Below are 21,637 nucleotides of genomic sequence, written 5' to 3'. Positions count from 1 at the left end.
CCAGATTGGATGCGCCAAGGGAGTGCCCGTCCGGGAGCCAGCCAATGGGTTGGGAGGATGGCAATCATCCCCCCTCCCAGCATGTGAGGGCCTCGTGGCGCCCACAACCCCCCCCTCCTTCTACGGCGGAAGGGGCTATGCCAACAAAATATAGTATTATTTCAATTTAAAGAGCTCTTTATCTAAAGGATCTCAAAGTGGTTTGCATACACAAAAGTACAAAAAATAACAATCTGCCTAAGTGTACAGCTGCACAAATATAAGATGGGGGACATGAGAAAAGGAACTAGAAGTCCTAGTGGACTACAAGCTTAACAACAGTGTGATGCTGTTGTTCTAGGAGGATCTAGGAGTCTTGGTAGACCACAAACTTGACATGAGTCAGCAGTGTGATGCAGCAGCTAAAAAAGCCAATGCAATTCTGGGCTGCATTAATAGGAGTATAGCGTCTAGATCTAGGGAAGTAATAGTACCACTGTATTCTGCTCTGGTCAGACCTCACCTGGAGTACTGTGTCCAGTTCTGGGCACCACAGTTGAAGAAGGATACTGACAAGCTGGAACGTGTCCAGAAGAGGGCAACCAAAATGGTCAAAGGCCTGGAAACGATGCCTTATGAGGAACGGCTTAGGGAGCTGGGTATGTTTAGCTTGGAGAAGAGAAGGTTAAGGGGTGATATGATAGCCATGTTCAAATATATAAAAGGATGTCATATGGAGGAGGGAGAAAGGGTGTTTTCTGCTGCTCCAGAGAAGCGGACACGGAGCAATGGATTCAAACTTCAAGAAAGAAGATTCCACCTAAACATTAGGAAGAACTTCCTGACAGTAAGAGCTGTTGGGCAGTGGAATTTGCTACCAAGGAGTGTGGTGGAGTCTCCTCCTTTGGAGGTCTTTAAGCAGAGGCTTGACGGGCATATGTCAAGAATGCTTTGAGGGAGTTTCCTGCTTGGCAGGGGGTTGGACTGGATGGACCTTGTGGTCTCTTCCAACTCTATGATTCTATGATTCTATGCAGCAGTGGGGGGGGGGGGGGAGAGCTAATGCTATTTTGGGCTGCATCCACAGAAGTCTAGGGTCCAGATCAAGGGAAGTCACAGTGCCACTCTGTTCTGCCTTGGTCAGACCCCACCTGGAGTCCTGTGTCCGATTCCGGGCACCCCAATTTAAGAAGGATGTTGACAAGCTGGAAGGTGTGCAGAGGAGGGCAAACAAGATGATCAAGAGACTGGAGACCAAATCTTTTGAGGAACAGTTGAAGGAGGTGGGTATGTTTAGCCTGGGAAAGAGAAGAGATAGGAGAGCCATCTTCAAACATCTAAAGGGCTGTCATATGGAAGATGGAGCAAGCTTGTTTTCTCCTGCTCTGGAAGGTAGGACCCTGAAATATACTCGGAGTCGAGAGTGAATTTCATGCTCTTTATTCAGCTCATATTCATCAAGGAGAAGAAGAGAAGACGAATGGCTCTTTTCCCAAAACCATCTGCTTATATACATTATTTACACAATGGGCCTTGCGTGATTGGCTACTTCAGGGCTACACCTGTGGGCCAATTATATTGTGGATTGACTTCTGCCTGCAGCCTGATTGGCTGCTCCTACAGGCCAATCAGGTAGCAGATTCACTTCTGCCAGCCGCCTGATTGGCTGCTCCAGCAGGCCAATCAGGTTGCGGATTCACTTCCACCTGGAGTTGGATTGGGTAGCTCCTGCTGATTCTGAATCCTATTGTTCTAGGATTCAGCTCAGTACATAACAGACCCAAACCTATGAATCTGAGTTACAAGAAAGGCGATTCCAACTAAAATCAGGAAGAACTTTCTGGCAGTAGATGTAGAAGCTGTTTGACAGTGGAACAGACTCCCATTAAGAGGTGGAGGACTCTCCTTCCTTGGCGGTTTTTAAGCAGAGGTTGGATGGCCATCTGTCAGGCATGCTTTAGGTGAGATTCCTGCATTGCAGGGGGTTAGACTAGGTGACCCTCGGGGTCCCTCTATAATTCTATGTCATAACATGTCAGGATGGACAGCAAGAACAATGTCCTCAATGTAGAAAGGCCATACTGTTTGGAGAGGAATCCAGTTGTAAACCTGTGGCTCTGCTCTTCTGGTGGTAGCTGGACCACATTTCATGCTATGTTCCCCTTGCTTGAAACACACACACACACACACACACACACACACACACACACACTGAAATACAGCAAATGCTAGAAAAGCATTGTTAACTAAGTGTTAACTTCCAAACATTCCCAGGGTGTGTAGGTGGGTGTAGAAAATCCAAGCGTGGTCAAATTCTGTATCATGCAGATGGCATTCGTTTATCATAGAGTCTAGTCCAGGCATCCCCAAACTTCGGCCCTCCAGATGTTTTGGACTACAATTCCCATAATCTCTGATCGCTGGTTCTCTTAGCTAGGGATCATGGGAGTTGTAGGCCAAAACATCTGGAGGGCCACAGTTTGGAGATGCCTGGTCTAGTCCAAGCCCCTGCGATGCAGGAATCTTTTTGCCCAACGTGGGGCTCAAATCCATGACCCTGAGATTCTCATGCCCCATTGACTGAGTTATTAAAATATTCATTTGCCACTTTCCCCAAGCAGTTTGTCACAGTTTTCGGCAGCAACAGGCATTTCAGAATTCCACATTTATTTAATAAGGCAACAAAATGCAGGTTGTCGTTGCCAAATGGAAAGCAATACAAGCATAAAGTGCGCATCAGAATCATATGCAGGACACAGACATTAAAAAACAAACAAACTATGGAACAGGGCAAAGTCAGGAAGCCCAGCAGGTAAAAATAGTACATGATTTCCTTTGCAATTTCAGCTTTTCTTGGGGACCATGAAATTGCATGTTCAACAACTGAGGATTCATAGCTGTGCAACAGGTTCAGGTGGGGCAGGTCGGGAGGGGTGGGATCCTGGCTCTTGAGAAGCTTACAGGGCGGGGTAGCTGGCTTGATTGGCTATGCCACAGTGATTGCCAGTACCCTTCACCAATCGCATGTAGCCTTGCTCTCCCCATTTCTCAGACCAGCTGACAGGGAAAGAGAGGGAAAGGAGGGATCAGTACATTATTTCATTTCATGCAATTTATATACCACCTGATTGTAAAAAAAAAAAAGCCCCCCCCAACCCTCAAAGCCAATATCACCATCATTACTATATATTGTCAATAGTAGTAATAGTAGTGTTTTCATTTCCATACTGCTTTATATTTTTAAGGGGGTAAAATCTCTTTTAAAAAATTATATTTTATTAAGTTTCCAGATGTTTAGCATGTACAAACAAAACACAATTTCATCTTTTCTTGATTTTTTAAAATCTGCTTCCCAGTTTTCCACGGAGTTGTTGTTTTTTTCCTTCTGCTACACCCTCTCTTCTATTAAATCATAACCACAGTTATTATAATCTAATTACTTCTTATATCTCAAATCCTGCTCATGAATTCATCATACTATAATATTTCTTTTTAAAAAGGTGAGCCAAGGCGCTGTGGAGAGGGAAGGTTTTCTAGCTGCAGTACCAGTGTAGCCGCCGCTAGAGGGCGATGTTTTGTAACCTGGTTCTTTTCCCAGCATGCTCGACAGGGTCTCCTGGCTGACTTTTTAGGTCCTAAAAATGGGGTTTTAGCTAGCGCAGGTATGGCATTTGTATACCCCATGTAGCTAGGAACACTCGCATAGTGGCATGATGATAATGGTGATTGATGATGAGCTTTGATCCAGGGATGATGGGGGGAGGTGTGGAGTCCCCAGACCTCCCAAATATCTCCTCCTCCATCTCCCCTGGTAAGAGGAGTGTTCAGTTGAGTCAGCGACCACTGTGAGAACAGGAGGCTGGAATAGATGGCGCACTGACCTGATCCAGCAGGCAGAGGCGGCCCAAGACATTTGGGCACCTGAGGCAATCACTCAATGGTGTCCCACCACCAGGGGTGGGAGGAGACGAGCTACCCATTGGCCAAGGGGCTGCTATAGAGGCTGTCAGGAGTATGGGCAGGAGTCAGGCTCTGGGGCCTGTAGTGCTTTGCAGGACTGGGGCCTGCCTCAGCTTGTGCTGGAGGAGCAAGGAGTGGCCACTCAGGTGAGGCCACTTGATAACTCACTGCACCTGGTGGCAGGAGCTGGGAGGGATAAAAGCTCAGCATTTCCCTTCAGCTCTTTGCCACAGCAACGCTATCCCTGCTTGGTTGCCTCTGGCCTCTTGCTCCTTGTTCCTTGGACCCTTGCCTTGCCGACACTTTGTTCCTTGGACCCTCACCTTGCCGACGCCTTGTTCCTTGACCCTTGGACCTCTGCCTTGCCGATGCTTTGATCCTTGACCCTTGGACCTCTGCCTTGCCGACGCCTTGATCCTCGACCCTTGGACCTTTGCCTTGCTGACGCCTTGCTCCTTGACTCCCAGACCTTCGCCTCTGCCTTGCTCCTTGACCCTGCAACTGCCTGCTGCTGGACCCTCAGCCCTGCACCTGTTCCTGCTTCTACACCACCATCTTGCCTCTGGTCCTGACGTCCTCAGCCAGGGCTTCAACCCCCTGCCGACCGGACCGTGACAGTGGCTGGATCTGCTGCCCCTGTGGATCCTGCAGCCTGAGGCGGTTCCCTCACCTCACCTCATGGGTGGGCCAGCCCTCGCAGAAGGGCTTGTCTTAGGTCCTTCTGAGCTTTTCCCGACCATTCCCGCCCTGGCTCAAATACCCCTTTGTTCACCTGTTCTTTAGGATCCAATAAGCTGTGTTGTTCCCACCGTCCTGGAGGATCCCATAGCCAACCACCAACATGGCGTGGCTCACCAGCTGGGTACACGAGGAGCTGTCAAATACCCCTGGCAGGAGAAGAGACCTGGAGTGAGGCAGGATCAGAAGGGGCAAAGCGGAGAGAAAGCTTACAGGGCGGGGTAGCTGGCTTGATTGGCTATGCCACAGTGATTGCCAGTGCCCTTCACCAATCGCATGTAGCCTTGCTCTCCCCATTTCTCAGACCAGCTGACAGACCAAGGGGGCTTCATCCAATGTGATCCTTACTTGCCCAGATCCTCCGATATGAATGTAGGTGACATATTTAACGTAAATACAAATTTAATAAACAAATAAAATTAAAATGACCAACTGAGACCGCTCAGAGTAGACCACAGCTGGCTGCACAAACACTCCAACACTACCACTCTGAAATCTAGTTATATGTGTCAAGTATGACTTTCCAATGGGAAGCTTTTTTGGGTTTTAAAAAGGTAAATTCCAAGTTCTATTTTTTAAGAGCACCAGGATCTTTGAAGGAGTAATGCACAAAGAGGGAAGGGGTATGGAGAAGGGCTGTAGAAAGTCAGGGCTTGTCCTGCCATCCCAAGGAAAACTGCTCTTTAGCGCTGAATAGGCAATTTGGGTTTCCCTAGATTGCCATTTGTTCCGATTGATCACCAAAAGAGCCAGTTTTCCCTTGGAAAGGAGCAGGGCGAGGGGAGAAAGCAATTGGACCACGCTTTCTGTGGCACACAGGTATGGGTAGACAGTCCTGAGCTATATTGACCAGTGGCCTGACTTCCCATAATACAGCTTCCTCTTTAAATCAGGCCCATGAGGACTAGAATCTTACTTTATTAACAAGGGAAGGAGTGTGGCTCAGTGGTAGAGCATTTACCACATCCGCTCAATCCCTGATGGCATCTCCAGGTGGGGCTGGGAGAGAGAGACCGCTCTGTCTGAAACTCTGGGAGCCGCTGCCAGTCAGTGTGGAGTCGACAATACTGAGCTAGGTGGAGTAACGGCAGCATCCTCTGCTCCTGCGCTCCCTCTGCCTCGTGGATGGGCTAGCTCTATAATTGTACGAACTTCCTCAGCCTTCCTCAACCATTTTAACAGGGAGAAATGTAAAGTACTACACTTGGGCCAAAAAAACGAAAGCCACAAATACAGGATGGGTGACACCTGGCTTTAGAGCAGTACATGTGAAAAGGATCTAGGAGTCTTGGTAGACCGCAAACTTGACATGAGTCAACAGTGTGATGCAGCAGCTAAAAAAAGCCAATGCAATTCTGGGCTGCATCAATAGGAGTATAGCATCTAGATCAAGGGAAGTACAGTAATAGTATTCTGCTCTGGTCAGAACTCACCTGGAGGACTGTGTCCAGTTCTGGGCACCACAGTTCAAGAAGGATACTGACAAGCTGGAACATGTCCAGAGGAGGGCAACCAAAATGGTCAAAGGCCTGGAAACGATGCCTTATGAGGAACGGCTTAGGGAGCTGGGCATGTTTAGCCTGGAGAAGAGAAGGTTGAGGGGTTCAAATATATTAAAGGATGCCATATAGAGGAGGGAGAAAGGTTGTTTTCTGCTGCTCCAGAGAAGCGGACATGGAGCAATGGATTCAAACTACAAGAAAGAAGATTTCACCTGAACATTAGGAAGAACTTCCTGACAGTAAGAGCTGTTCGACAGTGGAATTTGCTGCCAAGGAGTGTGGTGGAGTCTCCTTCTTTGGAGGTCTTTAAGCAGAGCCTTGACAGACATCTGTCAGGAATGCTTTGATGGTGTTTCCTGCTTGGCAGGGGGTTGGACTGGATGGCCCTTGTGGTCTCTTCCAACTCTATGATTCGACTTGATATAAAGATCCTGTTTTTTAGCATGTGGAGGGTCTGAGTTCCAAGGTTTTCAGGTACAGGACCCACCTTTAAGCCAAGCACATCCAGTCAGATAGGCAACATATAAAAATGTTATGTGTGCACCTTACGATAATAGTACCTGTACATAAAATCATATAGTGCAAAACCATATTTAAAAGTTAAAATCAGAAATCAGCTAACTATTATGGGAAGGTGCATTCTTCCTTGTCTGCTTAGGCCTGGAGTGGAAAAGTTTTCAGCAGGTCTTTAGAAGTTGCCACAGGCGGTGCCTGCCACCTCGCTAGTGGCAGAGAGTTCCACAGGATAGGGTTCTGAATCTTGTTGCTGTCAGGTGAGCCTGAGTCGGGGAATAACCCTACAATGCTCCTGCAGGTGATCTCAGTAACTGAGCTGGGAAAGAAGCGTTCAAGTGATCCCTGAGGCAGCCTGGACCTAAGTTGTTCAGGGATTTGTAAATCAGTGCAAGGACTTTAAACATGGATCGGCAGTGGTTGGGCAGCCGGTACAAATATTTTTAACAAGGGTTGTCTCTCATCCTTGACCAGATGTCCCCATCAGCAGTCTGGTCACTGCATTCTGGACCCACCAGAGCTTCCAAACCAGGTGCAAAGGGCAGCCCAACGTGCTGAACATTGCAGTAGTCCAACCTCAAGCTCACCACTGCATGGACTACTACAGTGGTCAGGCTACAAGTGTCTGGCGCCGCTGCCGTGGCCCACCTTAGATGAGGCCCACAAATTAGCCATCTGTGCCCAGGAGTTGCTTATTATCCCCTAGCTTAATAAAAAAAATTCTTCAGTAGCACCTTGAAGACCAACTAAGTTTTTATTTTGGTATGAGCTTTCGTGTGCATGCACACTTCGTCAGATACACACGAAAGCTCATACCAAAATAAAAACTTAGTTGGTCTTTAAGGTGCTACTGAAGGAATTTTTTTATTTTGCTTCGACTCAGACCAACACGGCTACCTACCTGTAACTATCCCCTAGCTTGTTAAGTATAGTGTAATTGTATAATTGCACACTGAAATGGAGAGTGCCTGTATGTATATTGCTAAGGTATCTGAAGAAGTGTGCATGCACACAAAAGCTTATACCCAGAACAAACCTAATTGGTCTCTAATGTGCTACTGGACAATTTTTTAATTTATTTCGACTGCGTCAGACCAACTCTGCTACCTACCTGAATCTAGTATGTTGCTAAGGGTTTAACACTGGAAAATCCCATTGTATACTAAGTTAGAAAGAGCTCTCTCTAAGCATCTAGCTGAGTCAATAATTAACTGTTCATATTCTCTGCTAGCCTTCACGTGGGAGTTTAACCTAAGATGATGCAGTTATTATATTCCATTGCAAATTCATCCTTTTGGAGGAAGCTGGCTTGGTCTTTTGTTCCCAAGCACAGTGAGAGGAGGGTGTGATAAGACACACCTCCAGGAGCTGCCCTGAGACACAGCGTGGATTTTTGCTCTGGTCATAATTTAAGAAGAGCCTATCCTTGATGCAAATGCTTTATACAACTTTCTGGATGTATTGCTGATTGTTTTGTACCTGTTTAAAGCTTTGAATCATATTTGTGGATCAGGACAATTTCTATTCCAAAAGGAGTCCATTTTTATGCATCCAATTGCTTCATGCTGCACAACAGACAAGCTGGAACGTGTCCAGAAGAGGGCAACCAAAATGGTCAAAGGCCTGGAAACGATGCCTTATGAGGAACAGCTTAGGGAACTGGGTATGTTTAGCCAGGAGAAGAGAAGGTTAAGGGGTGATATGATAGCCATGTTCAAATATATAAAAGGATGTCATATAGAGGAGGGTGAAAGGTTGTTTTCTGCTGCTCCAGAGAAGCGGACACGGAGCAATAGATTCAAACTACAAGAAAGAAGATTCCACCTAAACATTAGGAAGAACTTCCTGACAGTAAGAGCTGTTCGGCAGTGGAATTTGCTGCCAAGGAGTGTGGTGGAGTCTCCTTCTTGGGAGGTCTTTAAGCGGAGGCTTGACAGCCATCTGTCAGGAATGCTTTGATGGTGTTTCCTGCTTGGCAGGGGGTTGGACTGGATGGCCCTTGTGGTCTCTTCCAACTCTATGATTCTATGACTCTATTCTATATTAATAATGGCAATAAAAAGGTAAAGGTAAAGCGACTCCTGACCATTAGGTCCAGTCACGGACGACTCTGAGGTTGTGGTGCTCATCTCACTTTATTGGCCAAGGGAGCCGGCGTATAGTTTCCAGGTCATGTGGCCAGCATGACAAAGCCACTTCTGGCGAACCAGAGCAGCGCACGGAAACGCCGTTTACCTTCCCGCCGGAGCGGTCCCTATTTATCTATTTGCACTTTGATGTGCTTTCAAACTGCTAGGGTGGCAGGAGCAGGGACCAAACAGCGGGTCTGCCACCAAAATCACGCCGGAGGCTGCCACCCTCTCCGAATGTTTGGCCCCTCACCTGACTTGTAGAAATGGAAGTAGAAGCTCCTGCTGTCCACGGCCACTGAAACCGGCCCGATGGTTGCCACAGCCTGCTCCAGGGCCACTTCGCTCCCCACTGGGACCACCACGACGGATGTGCAGTTGGCTGCGCGGTCCTGCGAGTTGTAACTGCACACGGATCCCTCCTGCAAAGAAGCGACAGTCACCTGGAGGCAGTTGCAGAGCAGGGCGAGTGGGGAGAGTGGCTTGGGCAGATTCCCCAAGGCTGCATTTGCAGCTCAAAAGAGCCAGGGCTGAGTGCGCCTGGCTGTTAATCAGAAGGCTGGTGGTTCAAGCCAGCCCACGTAGGGATGTGGGCAGGATTCTTGCATTGCAGGGGGTTGGACTAGTGGAACTGTCAGGGGTTGTTGTGGCTACTCTTGAGTAACGACCCTCCACATCTGCTTGTCTTTCAGATGTTTTTATTGGTGCATATTATTTACAGTGCAAAGTGTCCATAAATCATGCATAGCTGCCAAGTCTCCTGTTTTCCCCGGGAAATCCCCGTTTTCCCAGCTGTTCCTAGCTGAAAAAATGGATTTTTTTGTTTCCCCCCGGTTTATTCTGGCGCGGTGGCCATTTTGGAACTGGGCAAAGCAGCATCAAAAGTCACTTCTGAGCATGATCCGCCCAGTTCCAAAATGGCAGCAGCGCTACGTCCGGTCTGCTATTTCTGGCCCGGTCCCTTATTTCTCTGACAGCAACTTGGCAGGTATGTAAATCATGTCTGCCTCAGTCTGAGTCAGAATCTCGCAATGTTTGCTTTCTGTTTTGCGCCCAACATAACAGCCTGGGAACTCTGAAGCGCCTCCCCCTGCTCCGACGGGGAGCCTCAGCTCCGGCGTGGGGGGGAATGGCCTTCCGGCTGACTGTCTGCCCGGTCCCTTCTTCCACTGCTCTCTCTCCCTCCCCTTGGAGCCTTGGTTCTCCCTTTCTGTTTCCTGGCTCTTGTAATCTGATCCTGTGCTTGACTTACTGCTTGGTGAGGAACTTGACCTGATGAGGGGGGTTTGTTCCCTATAAGCCTTCTGCCTTACAGGACCCATGGGGTCCCTCCCAACTCTATGAATGACAGAAACTCATTTTCGAAACTGAACTCCCCCCAAAAGGGGAAAGGCTGTAGTGCAGACTTTGCAAGGTTATGAACGATCTACGAGAAGCGGACTTTACTGAGCAGTTTGCTGCTTCCAAACTAGGTGTAAACTTTGGTTTGGGCTTATGCCTTTCCTTCCTGCCCTGGTCCCCTTGGTGTAACCTGTGTTGACAGCGCCCAGGGCAAGGCAAGGATTGCGCCCCCTAACCTCCTTGTGGGGGCAACCTCTTATCAGGGGGCAACAGGTGGATTTCTCTGCACCCCTGAAGGGACCACTCCTCACAAAGTCGCCTGCCGGTCACCATCTTTGCCCTTTCAGCTCAGGGAGCTCCCCATGGGAGCCGCGGTGGTGCTCCTTGGAGGGTTTGGCAGCATCCCTGAAGCACTGGAGCTGCAGCAGGCCGAGGAGGAGGGTGGCGGAGAGCAGCTGAGGCTCCAAGCGCAGTCCTTCCCCAGACGCCACTCCTTGGCTGTGCAGCATGAGGGCGGGTGCCGGCGGTCCAGAGAGGAGCACAGTGAAGGCGCCTGCCTGATGTCAATCAGCAGGGAGTTCCAAAGTGCTGCCACACTAAGAGATTGATTTCTTATTAAATCAGGCACCCCCAAACTGTGCCCCTCCAGATGTTTTGGCCTACAACTCCCATGATCCCTAGCTAACAGGACCAGTAGTCGGGGAAGATGGGAATTGTAGTCCAAAACATCTAGAGGGCCGAAGTTTGGGGATGCCTATATTAGATGGACCAGACATCTAGCAAAAGGCTACCTTCTAATCTCCTAATTGTGTTTTCCACCTTCTGTGAAGGGCATGTTAAGTATTATTATTAATTATTATTATTATTATTAGTTTAATTAACATTGAAATAGAAAATAACTCTGTATGTGCTTGTATGTGTGCTGCTGAAAATTGGAAAATCCCATTGGGTTATAATATAGCAAAGCAGATCCCTCTGAGCACCATGAATGGGTCTGTGCATGGAGTATGCTCAGAAGTGGAGGGAAGATACCAACAAAGGAGGAATGGCAGACAAAGTTAATAGAATATATAGAAATGGCAAGATTGACCAATAGAATAAGGCTCAGGATTTTTTAAAAAAAGTATTCGAAGATGACTGGAAATGTTTTATAGATTATTTGGAAACATATTGAAAGCATGTCAAAAACGTAACAGTAAACGCAGAAAGACATATTGAGATATAAAGCTGAGAGAAAAATAAGATACTGTATAGGGTAGGCATCCCCAAACTGCGGCCCTCCAGATGTTTTGGCCTACAACTCCCATGATCCCTAGCTAACAGGACCAGTGGTTGGGGAAGATGGGAATTGTAGTCCAAAACATCTAGAAGGCCGAAGTTTGGAGATGCCTGGTATAGGGGAAACTAGAATATGTAGTGGAAAAGAAAGTAACAAAATGAACCATGGAAGGGGGGAGGAGGTGAGGTTCTTGTTTCATGTGTAAAAATGGAAATAATAAACAAAAATACAGTCATACCTCGGTTTAAGTAAGCTTCAGTTTGGTACTTTCAGTTTAAGTACTCTGCAGACCTGTCTGGAACGGAGTAATCCACTTTCCATTACTTTCAATGGGAAAGTTCGCTTCAGGTTAAGTACGCTTCAAGTTAAGTACGGACTTCCAGAACCAATTACACTCATACTTCAGGTTAAGTACGCTTCAGGTTGTGTACTCCGCAGACCCATCTGGAACGCATTAATCGACTTTCCATTTTCAATGGGAAAGTTCGCTTCAGGTTAAGTACGCTTCAGGTTAAGTACAGACTTCCGGAACCAGTTATGTAGTTAAACCAATGTACCACTGTAAATAAATAAATAAATAAATGGGTTGATAATCAATTTAGGATGTTCTCTGCCCTCTCATATTGTGTTTAGCTTTAGATCATGTGAGAGGTTTATTCAATTGCAAACCGCCATTTTGAAGGGAGTTGCCTTTGAGTGTTTCTCTGGAAGCCACAGAGAGCAAAAGATGGGATAATGAGGTCTCTCCTGGAGAGCAAACAGCTGCGGCCTCATGGAAGCTGTGGGTAGAGACAGACCTCTGATTTGGGGTCCAAACAAAGAACTCACAGAACTTTCTTCAAAACAGAACATCAAACAATCGGTGTTACATCCAGATTGTTGTATGCACATAGGTTCAGCTTCTTATAAAAACGAAATTTGGAGAAACTGAAGAAAGTTCTGTGAGTAAAGCTTTTGAATCTGGACAATATATGGGTCTGGACAATTATTTTTCCAAGAGGAGTTAGTTTTTATTCACCCTATTGCTTCAAGCTGCAAAATGTTAATATATGCAATAGGGCAGACTATAAATTAGAAGTAATCTGAAGGTTGGCAAAGGTCTGTGCTTGACAATTGTGCACGTGTGTGTGGCCCAGATCAGCGAGGCATGTGCACTGATTTCTCCTTCTGTCTTACTTTCTCCAAGTAGGGGTAGCTGGTCTCTGAGTTTATGCCTCCGTTTTCCCGCACGTAGTCGAAGGCCCGGGTGATGTACCCTCCATGGCACCCCTGGTTGCCCAGCTTCCAGGAACAATCAATGAGGTTCTGTTCGCTTAGCGGGATCAGCTTCCCTGTCCTGTTGAAGCGCAGCCCTTCAAGTGCTCCGGTGGCGCTGAATGCCCAGCAGGATCCGCAGTGGCCCTGTGGGAACAGCAAGAGGTGGTGAGGAGGCAGAAGTAAATCAAACATGCATGGCGTGGGGGGTAGACCCCACCTGGAGTCCTGTGTCCCATCCTGGGAGCCACAATTTAAGAAGGATATTGACCAGCTGAAACATGTGCAGAGGAGGGTCTGGAAACCAGGCCTTATGAAGAAAGGTTGAAGGAGCTGTGTATGTTTAGCCTAGAGAAGAGGAGACTGAGAGGAGATATGAGAACCATCATCCATGGGCGTAGGCAGGGGGGCAGGAGGGGGCAGTTGCCCCCCCTAGAAGCAGGGCCGCTGGCCAGCCTGCCCCGCTGCCCGGTGCCGTCTCCCTTCTCCCTGGCTGGCTGTGGGGCAGGTGGAGGGAAAGCCCCAGAGCCGCACAAAGCGTTTGGTTGGCTTTCCCTCCGCCCGCCCCACAGCCAGCTGGCTAGAGGACGTCTCCCTCCTCGCTGGCTGTGGGGTGGGTGGAGGGAAAGCCAGCCAAACACTTTGCTCTGGGGCTTTCCCTCCACCCGCCCCACAGCCAGCCAGCTAGAAGGGACGTCTCCACCCGCTCCTGGGGCTTTCCCTCCACCCGCCCTGGCGATCGCAGAGGGGGAGGAGGGGATCGGAACAGCCCGATTTCGGGCTGATCCTGGCGCCCCCTCGCCCCTGCCAGTTGCGGAGGGGGAGGAGGGGGTCGGAGCAGGCCGATTTCGGGCTGATCCTGGCGCCCCCTCACCCCTGAACGACCATGGCTTTCCTTGCCCCACTGTGGCCCTTCCCCTCCTGTGCCTTGGCCCCGCCCCTTGCCCCCCCTAATTTTGCTCCTGGCTACGCCCCTGCCATCATCCAATATCTGAAGAGTTGTCACATGGAAGAGGCAACAAGCTTGTTTTATCCCGCTCTGGAGGGTAGGACTCGAACCAATGGCTTCCAAGTTACAAGAATGGAGATTCCAACTAAACATCAGGAAGAACTTTCTGGCAGTAAGAGCTGTTTGACAGTGGAACAGTCTCCCTTGGGAGGTGGCGGACTCTCCTTCCCTGGAGGTTTCTAAGCAGAGGTTGGATGGCCACCTGCCAGCTTTAGCTAAGATTCCTGCTTTGCAGGGGGTTGGACTAGATGACCCTCGGGATCCCTTCCAACTGTACAATTCTATGATAAAGCAAAAAAGTTTTTCTCCCTCTCCCATAACACTAGAACTGGTGGACATGCAATGAAGGCAGATGTTGGAAGATTCAGGACAGAGGGAGCAAAGACCTTCTTCACGAAGGGCATTTTAAAGGGTGGAACTCCCTCCCACAGGAGGGCCACCAACTTGGATGGCTTTAAAAGAGGGTTGGTCAGATATGTGGAGGAGAAGGTCAGGATGGCTACTAGCCAGGATGGCTATGCTCTTGTATTTGGGTCCTGCTTGCAGGTTTCCTGTTGGGGCATCGGGTTGAGTCCTGTGAAAACAGGATGCTGGGCTAGACGGACCTCCTTTCGTCTGATCCAGTGGTGTTCTCCATGTGCAGAACCTCCATGGCCAGGGGCAGTCCAACTCTGGAAGCCAGTTGCTGGGGATCACAAGTGGGTAGAGTGCTCTTGCCCTGTGGATGCTGGACTAGGCAAGCCATTGGCCTGCTTCAACAGAGAGATGTTTAAAAAAGGCTGATCACCGAAGAATTGATGCTTTTGAATTATGGTGCTGGAGGAGACTCTTGAGAGTCCCATGGACTGCAAGAAGATCAAACCTATCCATTCTTAAGGGAATCAGCCCTGAGTGCTCACTGGAAGGACAGATCCTGAAGCTGAGCCTCCAATACTTTGGCCACTTCATGAGAAGAGAAGACTCCCTGGAAAAGACCCTGATGTTGGGAAAGATTGAGGGCACTAGGAGAAGGGAACGACAGAGGATGAGATGGTTGGACAGTGTTCTTGAAGTTACGAACATGAGTGTGACCAAACTGCGGGAGGCAGTGGAAGACAGGAGTGCCTGGCGTGCTCTGGTCCATGGGGTCACGAAGAGTCGGACACGACTAAATGACTAAACAACAACAACAAGGAATCCTGAGCTTGGCCATTAAGTCTCCCCAGGTTGTTCCGGACTCACCTGGTTCTTGACTGGGGTGACATAACCTTTGGTGCGCCAGTCAACTTCCTTGGGGGTCTCCAGGGTGGTTGATTCTTGGAACAAGGCAGCCTTCTTACCGGGTTGGTCAGCCAAGTCAGAACGGAAGCTGCTTAGCATCTTGTTAAACTCTTCGTCTGTCTGAGGGAGGAAATCATAGTTGCTGTGCTCTTGCTTCCAGATTTTCAAAATGCCCACCCCTGCCAAGCTCCTCCTGAGGCCTGCATCCCAGGGCAAAGCTTTAACTCACTGCCCAAAACCAGCATCCTCCCTCTCCACACTCCCAAGAGCTGGACTGCAACCGTTCCCAAGACCTGCGTTCCCCCAAAGAGATTGCTCACAAATGACCAGTTATAAGGGCAATGCAAGAGAGTTCCAGTTACCAAATCACCCAGGTGGTTCATTGCCAGCTGGAAGCTGTTCCCCTCCTGGTTATGCTGCTCAATCCTCTGCAGGTTCTTCTCCCAGACGGCCCGACGAAATGCCTCTTCCTCCTGCAATGGGATCAGTGGTTCCAATTATGGATCAGTGGTTCTCAAGCTTTTATCTTTGGCCCCCACGAAAAAAAATCCATGCCCACCTCAGCGCCTTGCTCTCCCCCCCCCAACCCGGGCACACAGAGCCTGCAGCAGAAGAGCATGAGTTTGGGGCAAGCGTTGATCGAGGAAGCGAGCCAGAAAGAAGCTCTCTGGCTCATGCCTTGGTTTAAATAGCACACACACACACACACACACACACACACACACACACACACACACACACCGATTGGCTGGCTGGAACCTTGACGTGGCCGGGACCTTCGGTGCAGCTCGCTGCCATGGTGCCTGCCACGGTGCCTCGCCGGAAGTCCCCGGGCATAAATCCGGGGACATTAATTAATATCTGGGGACATATTTTGTCCGGGGACAAATTGGTGAATCCGGGGACTGTCCCCGGGAACCGGGGACAACTGGCAACCCTACCACAGGGGTTCCCAAACTAAGGCCCGGGGGCCCGATGCGGCCCAATCGCCTTCTAAATCCGGCCCGTGGACAGTCCAGGAATCAGCATGTTTTTACATTAGTGGAATGTGTCCCTTTATTTAAAATGCACATCTGGGTTATTTGTGGGGCCTGCCTGGTGTTTTTACATGAGTAGATTGTGTCCTTTTATTTAAAATGCATCTCTGGGTTATTTGTGGGGCATAGGAATTTGTTCATTTTTTTTTTCCAAAATATAGTCCGGCCCCCCACAAGGTCTGAGGGACAGTGGACCAGCCCACGGCTGAAAAAGTTTGCTGACCCCTGCCCTACCATATGCCCAAGAAAGCTTCCCTCGCTAGAACGCAATGCTGAATTAGAGGGAACCTTCGTCTAATTCAACAAAGCTAATATCTTTTTCTAAGTAACCAGGCACTTTTTTATGTGCACAGAGTGTCTTTGCCTTTTGTTCCCTTGAAGAAAAGTTGGATTTCCCAAGGGAAATTGCTCTCTGCAATAGTCAACAGTGCTAGTACTTTGGGGAAATTGACATCTTGTCACGACAAACTTACCTCGAGGTATTGCTTGGCGTGAACTTCCTTCCATCCTTTCCATTCTCCTTCCAGGGCCCAATCCAGTGCACTGGCGGATGTTCCCAGGAGCACCAGCAAGATCAGAGGGACTGTTGAAACTGGAGACATGCCTTTGTCTAGAAGAGATGGGCAAACAGCACCACCGTCAGGTATTTGAAGGGATGAGGTTTGAAGCCTAAGCCTCTGGGCGATAATTGAGAACCAGTGAGTGGTGATCTGCATTCGGAACGGCCATCTCGCCAAACAGGTGCCCCCACCCAGCCCTGCAATGGCGCAGGGATTTCAGGGCCCAGACCAGAGACCTTGGGAAGAGGGGAGCAGAGCAGGTCAGGCCCCCAGAGCATCTTTGCAATAATTTGCAGCCAGTCCCGGCTTGAGAACTTTACCTCGGTCTTAAGAACAGAATCCGAACGGTGGAAGGGCATTGGCGGCTGGAGGCCTCATTAGGGAAAGCGCGCCTCGGTTTAAGAACGGTTTCGGTTTAAATACGGACTTCCGGAATAGATTAAGTTCGTAAACTGAGGTATCATTGTATATATATTAGTTTGGTGAGAGGATTTAGATGGCATGATGCCCGAGTCCCTTCTAATTCCTCCTCAGCAAAGTGAAAATCTAACAGATTTGCGCTGTTGAACTAACCAGGCAAGTTTCTTGTTAATGGTCATAGTTGCCAGCTAAGGACCACTGTTATGGTGCCCTCTGGGCAAATAGATGGGCCTTGCCGCCCCACCCCCCACCCCCAGACTGGTACTTAGAGGGACAAAAGCTGAGGCAGTTGTGTGATGGAAGCAGAGCAGAGCCATCCTTGCTAGCAGGCACCAATAACATGTCCCTTCCATGATTTGGTCACAAAATTCCACACATTTATCCAATCCTCTTTTAAAGCCATCTAGCAGAGCCGTCTTTCCCATATGGTTTAGTGGTTCGTTGAGCCAGGGTGCCGGCCTCTCAGGGGCGCCCCAGCGAGTGGGGGAGCTGCGCAGCTTTGCCAGCGGCCTCCCCTTTCCCTGCATGCCCACCAGCTGCGCCCCGTCAAATGTATGGCTGGCGGGTTGTGCAGCTTCCCTCCCAAGCCTCTGTGGGGATTGCTCTCCCACAGCGGCATGGGGGAGAGTTTCGCGCACCTCCCCATGGCTGGCAGTGCGCAGCTTCACACACGCACCCAACTATCCATGGTAATTTGGGGGCGCTGAGCGGATATTTGCACCCTGGTCCTGCATCTGCTAAAGACAGCCCTGCCATCTAGGTTGGTGGCTATCACTGCCTCCTGCAGGAGTGAGTTCCATAGTTTAACTATGGGCTGCATTAAGAAGCCGCCAGCTGAAGTGCAAGTGTTCTCACCTTTCCCTTGAAAAACCAGCTCTCCTGTGCCACCCCCCCACCCCACCCCCGCTCACTGCAGAGGTTTATCTTGTCCTCCTTGTGTTACTAAAGATTGCAGCAGAGGATGTGGACTAGCTGTTTTGCAAAACCCATTGCTTGAGAAAGATAAGAAAGAAGGGGGAAACCAAAGTTGCAGAGGACACTCCCACAGGACTTTGAAAAACTCTCTATATTCTGGTTATTCTTCATGCTGAACCTTCAGCTACTGCTGAAACTATTTGTGTATTTATGTGTATCCTTCAAGTTACTTTGGCACATCCCCACCCCACCCCCAAGCTGCATGAAATTGATCTTTCAGTGTGGTAGAAGGTATTCCATCATTCTGCCCGGACACAGAGGTCCAGCACCGAGGGCCTTCTGGCAGTTCCCTTGTTGCGAGAAGCCAAGTTGCAGGGAACTAGGCAGAGGGCCTTCTCGGTGGTGGCTCCTGCCCTGTGGAACGCCCTCCCAACAGATGTCAATGAGGAAAACAACTACCAGACTTTTAGAGGACATCTGAAGGCAGCCCTGTTTAGGGAGGCTTTTAATCTTTAAGAAATTAGTGTATTTAAATATTTCTGTTGGAAGCCGCCCAGAGTGGCTGGGGAAACCCAGCCAGATGGGCGGGGTATAAATAATAAATTATTATTATTATTATTATTATTATTATTATTATCCAGAACTCCTTTCCTATTGATATTTAGGCAGGCACCTTCATCGAGTTGTTTTTGATGCCTGCTAAGGATTTCTTTACCAAGGTAAGCCTATCCAGACATGTTCATTGGGGTGAACAGTTACGAACGTAGGAAGCTTCCTCAGCTCGCATTTAATGGCAACCCTTCCTAACTTGTGCATTAGAAAGCCGCACACAAATTGGAACACAACCATCACAGGATTGTAGAGCTGGAAGGGGCCCCCACCCAAGCTCTGCTTCATCAATACCTCCTAGGAAGGAGAGTCCACAAGTAGAAGAAGACTGTGCACGCAGCTTGCAGGATTCAGGAGTTGACTGCAAATTATTGCAAGGATTCCTGCAGGGTGTGTGTGTGTTTGTGTCCTCTTTCCCCTCTCCCAATTAACCTCTATCTCCAGGGCTTAGTGGTGGGGAGAATAGAACTGGGCTGGGCTCGAGAGGAAAGAGCTGCGTGCTGGCACGGAGCCAACCCAGATAATGTCACCAGGGGTAGCCACTCAGTCTCAGGTTTGGGTCCTGAAATCTCAAGGGTCTGGGATGCCCCTTGCCCTGGAAATCCTAGTTCCACACAATGTAGGATTCAGGCCTTTGTGGCACTGACTCTTGGAAACTCCCTCCTGTTAGGCACCATCTCGGTTGCCTTTTCAGCATCTGTTCAACAAGACTTCCAAAAAGATTTAAGTTCTCTGCTATTGCTACACATAGATTCTTTCTTAAATAAAGTGTATCAAAGGCCACACACAGAAAGTGGCCTCTAGAATCATGGAATTGTAGAGCTGAAAGGGACCAGGAGGGGCAAATAATCCCACCTCTTGCAATGCAGGACTGAGATGAAGGGTTTCATGCTCTCCACAGGTCCATTCGCTCACCACTACCCCCCATTTCAATAGCCTGAAACACACAGGAAGATGGGCTTGCTAGCTTCCTGGGGATGCAAAGTATAGGACAAGGGAACAGGCTGTCTCAGGAGATGGTGGCCTTGCCTTTGCTGAAGAGGCAGGCCAGCCAGCCACCAGTCATGGATGCTGTAGGATGGGGGGGGGAGGGCTGGGCACATTTACAAATCAGAGGAACTGTAGTGGGTGCAGTCAAGCACACCCCTTGACAGAGCCTATTGCCTACAACAGAATGTTTCTTTCAAGTCTAATTTCAGACCTGATCTGACCCTCCAGATGTCCATGATGGGTGCTGAAGTTCAGTGGCAGCTGGAGTGCAGATGACCTCTGAGCCTAGGCTAGCAGGTCAGACTATTCATTGATCTAGCCCAGGACTGTTAACTCTGGCTGGCAGCAGCTTACTAGGATCTCAAGCAGAGAGGTGTCCTTTCCTTAAGAAGAGCCAGCTGGGCCAGGCCAATGCCCCCTTTAACCCATCATCCTGTCCTCACAGTGGCCAAACAGATGCAAAGCCCAAGAGCAGGATTTGGGTGCAATAGCAAGTCTCCCCATTTGTGATTCCCAGAAACTGCTGTTCAGAGGCATTTACAGCCTCCGAGGCAGAACCTTCACCCTCTCCTTCTAATGGGAGATGCCTCGGGATTGAATTACTGAGCTCTGGTCAGGGGCGTAGCAGGGGGGAGCGATGGGGGCGGGCCGACCTGGGTGCCACCCTGGAGGGGGGTGACACTCGGGGTGCCGCTCGCGCAGCAGCCTATAAGCCTGTTGTGCGCCAACAGCAGCCCATACAGTGTGCACTCGCAAAATGCCACACACGCGCAGTCTTAAGGGGTGCCGCTGGTGCGCGCCGGCACCCCTTACGGACTGTGCATGTGTGGCATCCCGCATGTGTGCGTACAGGCTGCCGGCGCACGGCACCATCCCGTTACGCAGCGCGCAGCCGCTAGCTCTGGTTCCAATCTCTATACAATACAGGAACAATACAGGAACTTAGGAGGATGCCCACCTACCCAAACAGGGACCCGGGTCTTTCCCAAAACCTGTTCTTTGGTCTGTTTTTAGCTGGCAATGCCAGCAGGCATTAAACCTGCAAATTCCTGCATGCGAAGCAGCCCCTACCATCGATTCCCACACAGACAGACACAACCTACCTCTCTGAGCAGCAGGGCGGGTAAGGGGGGAAATATACTGCCTGTTAGTTTGCCTCACTCTGTGAGAGGAAAACCAACCGTGACACTTACGCAGATAGTGTGCCCTAAAAAGCACAACTTCCTTTTGTTCATGCACACACACTCTGGTCTGCCTGCTTGCACAATTCAGGTTGCTGGAAGAACAGGCCGGAAACAAAAAACCATGTTTTTGTTTTTTAATATAGTGTTATTAATTTCCAATACACTGTATAGAACAATTACAAAAAATAGAAAAAAATACAAAAACAAAATGCCAACTCTTTTCCCCCTCCAGATCAATCTAGTTAAGTTTGTAAAAGTCAAATCTGTGGTTTCAGTAGTTGCCATTGTTCAAGATTATGAGTGAAGTATTTTATAAAGGATGCCATAATTCAGGAAAATGTATGCAATATATTTGTTGATTTTTCCGATGCAGCAACAGACCATACATTCTGCTTCCAACGAGAGATACACAGATTTTTCCAATCTTTCAATTCTGTGTCACTAGTTAGCATGCCACTACTAAAAGAAAAGTAATTGGTTCTTTATAACTTTGGTCAGATTGCCCTTCTTTAAAAATAGTCAACAGTCATAAACTTGGGGTCCATTCCACATGTTGACCTGTAATAGAGCTTATTTCTGCAAATTCCCTCTGCTAGAAGCGCCATGATGCAGGTCAATTTTGCGGCTTCCTAAGAAATTCGGACTTAAAAGTTTCTCACCCTTATGGAAGTCTGTAGACAACACCTGCTTAGAATTGCGGATGCATGAGTTGTTGATAAATGACCAACCTTTATACCAAGCTACAAAAATTGCACCACTTCCTGGAATCACAGACTTACAGAGGTAGAAGCAATCCTGAAGGTCATCTAGTTCAACCCTCTGCAATGTAGGAATCACAGCTAAGGAATCCTTTGCAGATGGCCACCCAACCACTGCTTAGAACGAGCTGGACTCTGTTCTTGGAGAGTCTGTTCCATAGTCGAACAGCTCTTGCCATCAGATAGTTCTTCCATTTAGA

The 21,637-nt window shown here is 48.9% G+C and overlaps 1 protein-coding gene across 1 annotated transcript; it reads right to left on the bottom strand.

Annotated features, from left to right (window-relative positions):
- Window positions 1–1,403: 1,403 nt before the first annotated feature.
- LOC118087407 (procathepsin L) lies at window positions 1,404–20,736 on the bottom strand. Its single transcript, XM_035120020.3, has 8 exons — window positions 20,599–20,736; window positions 16,475–16,611; window positions 15,327–15,437; window positions 14,926–15,084; window positions 12,618–12,842; window positions 9,075–9,243; window positions 4,712–4,826; window positions 1,404–3,036 (listed from the first exon to the last, which is right to left on the bottom strand). Exons 2-8 carry the CDS (start codon window positions 16,601–16,603, stop codon window positions 2,937–2,939), a joined length of 1,008 nt encoding a protein of 335 aa, XP_034975911.2. The 5' UTR covers window positions 16,604–16,611; window positions 20,599–20,736; the 3' UTR covers window positions 1,404–2,936.
- Window positions 20,737–21,637: the final 901 nt, after the last annotated feature.

The sequence above is a fragment of the Zootoca vivipara genome, chromosome 6, assembly GCF_965207765.1.
Source record: "Zootoca vivipara chromosome 6, rZooViv2.hap1.1, whole genome shotgun sequence".
NCBI lineage: Eukaryota > Metazoa > Chordata > Lepidosauria > Squamata > Lacertidae > Zootoca > Zootoca vivipara.
Note: the sequence above shows the minus strand (reverse complement) of the source record. Positions and strands in the feature narration are given on the sequence as shown.

Bases quoted from the DNA above. Each gene is read 5' to 3' on its own strand.
- LOC118087407 (XM_035120020.3), bottom strand. From the start codon at position 16,603: ATGTCTCCAGTTTCAACAGTCCCTCTGATCTTGCTGGTGCTCCTGGGA. The intron at 12,843-14,925 runs GTGAGTCCGGAA...CTGTTCCCACAG, and splicing joins TCACCCCAGTCAAGAACCAG to GGCCACTGCGGATCCTGCTG. The intron at 3,037-4,711 runs GTGAACAAAGGG...TTTCCCTGTCAG, and splicing joins TATTGGATCCTAAAGAACAG to CTGGTCTGAGAAATGGGGAG.